This window comes from Octopus sinensis, unplaced genomic scaffold (genome assembly GCF_006345805.1).
Source record: "Octopus sinensis unplaced genomic scaffold, ASM634580v1 Contig08756, whole genome shotgun sequence".
Classification (NCBI taxonomy): domain Eukaryota; kingdom Metazoa; phylum Mollusca; class Cephalopoda; order Octopoda; family Octopodidae; genus Octopus; species Octopus sinensis.
The window spans coordinates 331,268-341,255 of NW_021831286.1; the positions used below are offsets into that span (position 1 = coordinate 331,268).

General features: G+C 34.4%; 1 protein-coding gene across 1 annotated transcript; it reads left to right on the top strand.

The window, feature by feature from the left end:
- The first annotated feature begins 8,228 nt into the window (after positions 1 to 8,228).
- LOC115227975 (cathepsin L1-like) lies at positions 8,229 to 9,643 on the top strand. The gene is made up of 3 exons (XM_029798660.1): positions 8,229 to 8,421; positions 8,931 to 9,215; positions 9,447 to 9,643. Exons 1-3 carry the CDS (start codon positions 8,229 to 8,231, stop codon positions 9,641 to 9,643), a joined length of 675 nt encoding a protein of 224 aa, XP_029654520.1.
- Positions 9,644 to 9,988: the final 345 nt, after the last annotated feature.

Genomic DNA, 9,988 nt, shown 5'->3' on the forward strand with positions numbered 1-9,988 from the left:
TTCAACGACGTTGCCTCTACGTCAGACAATGTATTATCAGATAATTTCAAGTTTGTAAAAGTATTAAAAATGTAGAAACTTTTTTAAAATAAATGGAGATGTCTTGTCTTCAGTCTCTAGCAGTCGAACCATGTATCATTCCAGCATCCAACAAGACGTCATTGAGAAATTGGAATCATATCTTAAGGTTTGTCTCTTTAATTACTCTATCGGTAGCCTCTTAAGAATATCTGTAGAAAACGAAAACATTATGAATTTGCATACCAACAACTAAAATGCAAAAGAAATAAGTTTAAATCAAAGAAAATTAACAAATAGATTATCAGCAATGTCCCCGAATGTCCCAAATCTTCATTCTTTGCAAATTCAGTATCTGAAGATGTATACAGATTTTATAGAATTGGAGGTTCTACGGCAATTAAAATTTGACTATCTAGGAAACTTATATGGCCTCACTTTATTCAATGTCCGACTTGAGAAGAGAAATAGTTTTGCTAATTAAAAAAGTATTTATTTTGCAATAAATAGTTCTTTATTCTCACCCATAATTTTTATTCAAATACGTCACTTTCCTATGAGAAAAAACTCATTTCGCTTCAAAAACTTGCCGGTAAACTTTCCTTAAAACATTGCAGACATTGACGCTTCTCGAACTTTTGGTCTCTCTCTGCACACGTTGGCTGAAACCAGCGGTCAAGAAATTTCTAGCATTATAATTTCTCTTTGTGAACTTCTTATAAAGTCGGATGCCATCAAAGAGGAAGTCTTGTATACATTTCACATCCTCAGGGAATTTTTCGAATATCTGGATCACTGTCTAAATCCAAATACTATCAGGCATTAATCGACAATGAAGCCATGTCTAATATCCCTTCGAATTTTGATCGTTACGCTCTTGCTTGTGATAATTTTAAATTATTCCAGCCACATTCAAACGATACATTTCATCTCTGCCAGAATCCCTTATCGACAATTCATACATTGACGAGTATTCGGAAATAATCAAAATGTTTTTATTTATATTCATTCATAGGAAATTAGAGACGGTCAAACTAGAAAAAATGAAACAAGTGCTTTCTAGATTTAATAAAATTCTCTTTGTTAATCTCGAGTATTTTTAGAGATGATTATTTCATTAGATATGTTTTGGGATTTCTTCATTTGGTCAAGTCGTTCAGTGATACTAATCTGATGACAGCGAGTAATTTGGCAATAATCTTCGGGCCTAATATGTTGAAACCAAACGAAAATTTAAAGTATTTAGCTGAATTTATATTTTTAGTGAAATAAGATTCGTTTTTAATACAAATATTCTAAGTTGCGCAGTGACCGAACTACTCTTAAACAACTTTTCTTATTTTTTCTCAGATTGTTTTAAAACCAATCAAACAATTAAAAGAAAAAGTTGTATTTATTTTTATTTCTATATAGGCTCTATTCGTAAATCACCTTGTTCCGTTCTAACTCATGTCAAAAATCTAAAAAGGACACCGTTTACGGAAAGTGTGGTTTTTGGAGAATGCATTGAGACTTACTCACTGAAAGTAAAATCAAAGATAGTCCCTGCCATTAAAATTTGCTTGTCGTGCATAGAACATCTTCCCACTAATTTTGAGGAAGTTTGGCTGACTTTTGCTTAATAGATTATTGAACTATTTGAACAAAATATGCACGATCAGGTAAAAGAATTTTGCACATGTCTTATTCATTCAAGCTCAAGTCCGGAAAGTGACTTTAGAGTACATTGGGCTGTCGCTTTCGGTAAATAATATATTTCCGTAAAATGTAGTCGTTTTAAAAAAGTATCTAAAAATGTTGCCAAATGCACTTTGTCACAGCAGAATATTCAATGAGTGGATTTCTATTGTATCAAATTGTTCAAAGTTGATTATAAAAATTACATTTTAGCACTCTAGAAGAACAAGAAATGATGATTCATACACTTTATAAAAAAATTCCACAAATATTAAAATTAAATTTCAGGTCATTATTTCAAACTTAAATTTTAGATATGTTTTTCACCATTTTAAAGATATTCTGGACAATTTTTGCAAAAAGGAATACTGTCTTAATGTTTTATCAAAGCATCTTGGACCTCTGATTTATAGACCTGCTATGTTGTCGCCAAATTTACTTTTAATTTAGTGCTACGTCAATGACCGATAAAGAAATTAAACTAGCAACAAAACTATTTAAAATTACTCTTTCTAGTTTAGAATATGTCAAATTTAATTTCGACTCAACGAACATGGAAGAAGCTGAATATCGCAAATACAGTGCCAATAATTAATTTTAACTTACAAATAAAGGATTTAATTTATTTTCTTTAAAATTAAGCACAAACTTTATGAACGTCTAAATAATCAAGAATTTAATAATTATAAATTGTGTAATAAACATAAATATTATTATTCACTCGTGGTGAATGGTGAATTGCGAATACTCAAGAGAAGAAATACTGAACAACCACAAATGTATTTTAGTTTGAATAACATGGAAATTAGACAACATAATCAAATATCGGCCAGTAGTCAACCAGTCACGTTTATTTAGCGTCTCACTTACACCCATCGAAGAACAAAGATTTCCAAATTTAACAAAAGACAAATCTGAAATTAAAATTTACTTATTTTTAAGAAATATAACAGTTTAATATGTTTCCCCAAATTCAAATCAGTTACAAACATGGCTGGACAACCCTCTCCAGCAGATCACCCCGAAGGATGTACTCCGCCACCACCCAATACTGGACCCAGAAATCCTCGAAATGTTCTCAAAAGTCTTTACATTTCTCGATCGTTACGGATTTGTCAATTTTGGACTATTTGAGACAACTTCTCCCCCAGAAATAAATTGCGATAAATCCGTGGTCGTGATTGGCTGCGGAATTTCAGGAATTATCGCGGCAATTAAACTGCAGTCTCTTGGGATCAAAGTAGTCATCCTTGAAGCTAAGGTCCTCATTGTTAATGAAGTGAAGGATCGGGTTGGTGGAAGGATTTGGACTTATACTGCCCCTGACGGTCAACACGGTGATTTGGGAGGAATGATTTTGCTGGGACAGGGCGGAAACCCCCTGACAACGATAATCCGACAGATCGACAAAAAACTTATAATCCTTAAGGAGACTTGTCCTCTTTTTGACATTGACGGAACTCCAGTTGTCTTTGTTTTTGATTAATTTTTTAAGATCAGGAAATCTGATGACGATTATGCAGAAAAAGAGTTCAAAGAAATCTTGGATATGGCCTCTACGTTTTTCCACCAGGTGGAACCAGTTCCTGGTTTAGGACTAGGTGATGTAATAGATAGATTAGTAAAGTAATACAATTAACTAATCGTTTTAGAACTAGAGAACTCGATCGGCAGAAAAAGAAATTAAAAATTTTGACCAAAGTTTTTCAAGGACTGAAGCAAATTCAGAAAATAAACCTAAAAGTAGTTTATTTAGTGTTATTTCGCAGTTGATTGAATTACGTAATTCAATTATGGAGTCTTACTATAAATTCAAGTCAGTTTCGAGTGGAAATACAATAGTTCCCGAATTCCTAGTAAAGTATCTTCAATATGAACTTTCCAAGGCATGTTCTGTAAGTATTTCTCATATTTAATTGTGTTTTTATTCAATATTGATTTCAAAATATCTTTTATCTAGAAATTTGACCAACTTGTTTGTCGGAGAGATAACATCCAAGATATTTTGAAAAAGCTGAGTTTAAGGTCAGATGTCATTCGAAATTCAACACAAAGTGGGGATGGCTCGTCCGCTTTGTTCCAGAGATTGTTGAATTGGCATTTTGCGGACATGGAATTCGCAAACTCGTGCCATTTTCGATTTTTGGGTGGTCGCCACTGGGATCAAGATGACGGAAATGAATTTCCCGGAAAGCATTTCACTTGTTTTTATCTAAAATTATATTTTAGTGGAAAATGGTATTTCGTCACTTGTAAATCCATTGGCTGACCCAATTAGAAGTCAAATAATATTCGAGGCAACTGTAAATGAAGTAATTTATAATGAAAATGGTTATTATAATGATTTTTAATTTGGACTAGGAGTTGAAATTAAGTATTGCAATCGTTCGGAGTTGAAATCGGTAAAGGCAGACGCAGTACTCTGCACTGTCCCATTGGGAGTCCTCAAAAAGAGCATTGAAGGTGTTGGGATTAAATTTTATCCTCCTCTCCCAGAATGGAAAATTAAAGCAGTAGAAAACCTAAATTTTGGAGTTATGAATAAAGTTTTTGTAAAATTAATTATTTTTAGGTCATTTTGTTTTTTGATGTATTTTTTTGGGATATCGCTTCCAATGCGATTGGGAAGCTTAACGAATGTGCGACTACTCGAGGAGAGTTTTTCCAATTTTGGAATTTTGGACATCAAAAAGCCGTGATTGCCTTTGTGTCAGGGGAGGCTGCGGAAAATATCGAACATGTCGAGGACACAGTGACTGTTCAACGATGCCTTGAGGCTCTCAGAGGAATATTTCCTAGAACTAAAATTCCTCAGGTCTTCATTTAAGCTGTAATTTTAGCCTAAAAGCTATTTTATCACTCGATGGAAGTCCGATCCCCACGTCGGGGGGTCTTATTCGAGCGTGGGAGTGAATGGAAGTGGTTTTTCTATCTGAATGTGGATATTCTAGGAGAGGATTACGATCTTCTCGCGGAATCGTTGGGATTTACTATAAAAAATGAAAACGTGGATTTTTCCTCTAAAGGTTGTCAGCGCCTTTATTTTGCCGGAGAACATACTATTGCTAATTATCCTGCAACAATTCATGGAGCTTTTCTTAGTGGTCTTAGAGAAGCTGGAAAAATCGCTGATAACTTTTTTGGTACACCATAAATTTGTTATATTACTTTAAATCCGACAATAGTATCGTCATTTTGATCAAAGTGGAGTTTTTTGAGCCATTCCCACCATTCCCGTAGTCTCTTTTTTAGCTAAAACACTTTATTTTATCTAAACACTGAATGGTTTACAAGATAGGGGAAAGTTTAATTTGAATTAGTCGCCAAGCGAATGGATAGGCAATTTCTACGTAATATCGCGAACGATATCCGTTGGAAAAGTCATTTCGTTTCGCGACTGTCGTGATTCTTTCGAGATAATTGAACCAATCTCTGAGATGAGTTTGAGAGCTTTTGGACCAATTACCGCACTATCTCCTTTTCGTCAAAACCGCCTGGAGTCGATAATTTTTCTGCTCATTTTTAAGCACATTATTGTCTTGGTTTCCTTTTTTAAAGCGTCCTTCTTTGATCGTTGACAGCCATCCTTTTCAATCCACCTATTTTTGTATTCAACCAGCATACTTTTTACTGTTTTCTAACTACAATTTTATATGTGTTATGGGCAAAGTCATTAATCCTGGTAATTTATGTCCATTCCCGGGCATTAATGTTAATTTAATCTGGCAAACTCATTATTTAATCTGATTCTCCCGTTATAAGTGTATAAAAAGTTAGATTTAGATGTCTGGATTTGAAATTCAAGAATCTCTTTGTACCAAAAATGCTACAAACTTAAAATTTAATCGAAAAATTAAATTTTTAATATTACTGAATATTACAATTTCTTACAAAAAATGGAGCAAATAAAAACAAAACTAACTAAAAAACTCCAAGAGAATATCAATGGCTACTTCATTATGATGAAGTACTTCCGTGTCCAGCTTGCACGACTTCGCTCGGGACATCATCCACTCTTTTTCGAAACACTCCGCACCCTCGCCCCTGAAGACCTTTTTTCCTGTCCTGGATCGCCTCACCAGTCGCCACCTATTGGGATTCGGGATCTCTGGGAGCGCCCGATCGCCGCTGTCCGCTACCTGATTGCAGCCGGCTTCCCACATGCTAGAGAAGCCGGGGTAACTAACTAACTTCATTATGATGTATTACAAATTTTAGAAATTAAAAGATTGATTGTGTCCGTATGAATGACTTTGCCGTAACATACATACCTCTTAGAATCTACTTTGAGAGTATTTAGATTATGCTCTTAAAAATTGCATACAATACCATTTCAAGTTTGTTTCAAAAGTTAAACATTGGGAATCAATGTTGTTTCATTGGCAAGCAAGTCGTATTTATGTATCTTTTTGACTTGAATTTGTTTTAATAATTGCTGATTAGTGGTCCTACGTTCATTATAACTCAATCAAATTAAGATTCCATTAGATATTAGTGTATAAATTTTTATGGCGCGAGAAGCAAGCAATTTTTGTTCCTGAAAGAATTGTTTTAATTTACACACCTCCATTAACTATAGATATATTTTAACAAACATTATTATTATTATTTAAGCCAAAAACAGAATCACCGTCTTAACCATTAACTAACGTGTTCAAATGATTCCGACACTTCTCAACAGTCGAGCCATCTTTTCACGATGTTCAGACCGTGACCCAACACACTTTCTGTATGTACGATGAAATGTTTGTAGTCCATCTCCACGATCCCCTACGAGAGACTCCAGTGTTCGATGGACAATTTTCCTGTCGGTATGGTCCTTCAGTAGGTTTATAGATTTTTCTTGGATTTTTTCGATTTTTAGTTGGTTCGTTGCCGCCAGGTTACAGCCCCAAGCAGCACATGCATAGCCTATTGTTGGCTCGATATACTGCTTGTAAAGGGTCTCTACCCCTGGCGGACAAGTTCTCCCACAGTTCCAAAGAAAGGCTTTCACAAAATTGATTTTCTTTATACAAGTTGACACGATCGATTCAACATGAGGTGAAAAACAGAGGAAAGTACCAAACGTTACACCCAATATCTTCTGTGTTTTCTTTTGTGGTATTGGGACTCCATTCAGCGTGACTTCAATAGTTTTCGTCCCCATCTTCCTATTTTTTGTTAATAGAGTGACTGCTGACTTTTCGGAACATGCATGTAGTCTGTTTTCATATAGCCATCCATATAAGTCGTCCAGTATTCTTTGTAGTCTTTCCTTCGCGTATTCGACATTGATCCTGTATTATTTTAGCCAGCTTCAAAAGGTCACAATATATAATTTCACGAATTGCTTCTTTAAAGGGTAATTTAGTTAAAATATTTTATTTAAATTTTCACTCCTTTTTGTTGGAAATCTCTCTCCTGCTTTTAGGGGGAAAATGGAGGTTTGATTTTTTATCTAATGCACTAAAATGGTATTTTACAGAAAATATTGCTGTAGTAATCGACAACGTAAAGTTCCATCATTCAAGTTGTGTAAAAGAATTGTGTGATGAATTAAATTTTTTACATTCTTACTTGCCGCTGTTGAACCCAATTGAGAATCTTTTTTCTAAAATTAAATCTTATACAATCAAGGGAATCAACAAGACTTTAATGTCCTCCGAGACTCCATAAAAACTATACTTCTGTATTCGTTTCTAAATAAGCAATGGTCATAGCACTACTTTTAAAATTCATAAACTAGTTTTGAATAAAAATGAAATTCTCATTCTACAAATTTAAGTTGAAATTTCATGTTGGAAAGAGTTAGTCCTTATTTTGGCCACGTTGATGACGACGATGAGTCAATATTCGGGGTGTCCAGGTTGTTACAGAGCCATGGAAACGATTTAGTCATCAACAAAAACTAACACACCACAAATTTAGAGGCATGTGACTAAGGTTTTGCTTGTACCAGCCACACAACTTTTTATGAGTAAAAGAGGAAACAAAAAAGTTAATTATCTTACTTGATTCCAAATTGTGACTTAGTCATCAGAGTTAAAGATATAATTAATTATTTTATTTAAATATTATAATATAATGGCCAACCAAATGTTCAACATACAAATAACTTGACCTTAATATTATTCAGGCCATGATATCCTTATTACTTTGTGAGTCATTTTTAGCTTGACTCATATAGTTTTCCACATAGTGAAGTCATCAGAAAATGACATGCCAAAGATTGACGATAGGTACCAGGTTGATGCACAAATGGAGATCCAATCCGAGAATAGAACCATAGATTTAAAAGCAAGCTTTGATTCGTTCTCAGATTCTTCTATTATATCAGTAGATTCTGGTATAAAATAACTAATCTACAACCATAGGGGAAACATATTTGTTACGTTCTCTAAAATATGGAAATATATACATTTTTCCGACGTCCTTTGATGGAGTCCCCAGAAAAAGATGCAAAAAACTACTACAAATAGATAATTATAAAAGAATCTTTCCCATTATGACTAATTTTAAGGTTTTGTTAAGTTATATATATTTGCAAGAAAATGCCCGGGACCTATAAATGTCAGTCCGACAATAACGGTGACGTGGGCATAAATGGGCCTTGTTATGCTTGGAAAAGATCAATTGATTTTAATATTATTCATACCGATATATTATTCACGGACATGAATTTGATTCCAGTTAGATACGAGATTATATTTACAAAAATTATCAATGACCAAAAGAAGTTTATTCGTAAAAATATTCTCAAATATACAAACTATAAGCAAATCCCTACTGAAAAAACCGATAAGGATATTAAAAAACTGTTTCTGAGTATTATTCTCACTTGCCTCATGTACAGATTATTGTCAGAATCAACACTTTCATGAGGGTCTTGCAGAGCACTATGATATTTGGAGAAAATTCCACGGAGGTTTTGAGGACAACGAAGATTCGTGGAAAGAAAAGGAGAGGAGTCTTGTTGAACTAAAGAGGTGATTTGGGTGATTTGAGTGGCCTAGATTAGTAGCTGAACATAACAAAAAGACTCGTTCTTACAAGCTGAGACTTAATGAACGAGGAATAAAGCACTGGTACAACCATGGAACAGGCCCTTCGAAAAGAGAATGTCATCTGGGAAAGAAAGGACATGATTTGATGAAACAAGATTCAAAGAAATTTTCGGATTTCTTCAATAACAAAACGGTTCCAATTAATTTCAGTTGGTTGTCATCTGGTAATGACATTGAGTTGATTTGCAGATGCAGTGACACCTGTGAAAAATCAAGGGGCTTGCGGATCATGCTGGTCTTTTGCAACAACAGGAGTGTTTGAATCCCACTATTACATAAAGACCGGTCTTAAAATTGATTTCTCTGAACAACATTTGGTGGACTGTTCATGGAATCAAGAGAATCAAGGATGTTTCGGAGGATTGGACGTCGGATCTTATTCCTTCATAAAGAATTTTGGATTGGCCACCACTTCTGAGTATGGAAAATACAGAGGAGAGGTAAGTGACTATTCTTATTTGAAGGACAAGACTTGTAAACTCGGCCCTTTTAAACAATACATTAAATTTAAAACTTTCAAAAGAATTCTTCCAACAGAATACTCCATAATGAACGCACTCATTCAAAAAGGTAGCCTCGTCTTGCATGATATTGTAAGGCCCCCTATCCATCGGAATTGATGCGAGTCCTTGGACCTTTGGCTTATATTTCGGTGGAGTATATTCAGATTTGAGATGCTGTTTTCTTAAACTGTTATTTCTTTAGCTTCTCGCATTCTGAACCACGCAGTTTTGCTGGTAGGATATGGAACAACAAATCATGGCTTGGATTACTGGCTTATAAAGAATTCTTGGGGAACTAACTGGGGGGATCATGGATATATCAAAATTTCGCGAAAAGAAAATCTTTGTGGAGTTATGAATCAAGTTACCTACCCAGAATTCGACGTCGTCGGCCATTAACTACTTATTCTTTAATCACACTAACAACCGGTTTTATTCTCTTATTTTGGAAAAATGGAATTTTATTTGTGTTTTATGTGATTTCAGTAAAAAATATAAAACGGTTCATATAGAAATTAGTCCAATAAAATGCAAGTTGTCATAAATCCTTGAAAAAAAAACTATTTGATAATAACTACAAGTTAATTAATTAAAAGCTTCATGGGCGAGAAGCCGACGCGATCGAGAAAGAGTTAGAGCGTATCGCAAGGGATATCCGCTCGAAAAACCATCTCGATTCGCGGGCGTCGCCTGTGATAGCAGACATTTAGCAAAAAAAATCCTTGAAACTTTAGATAATGTTAT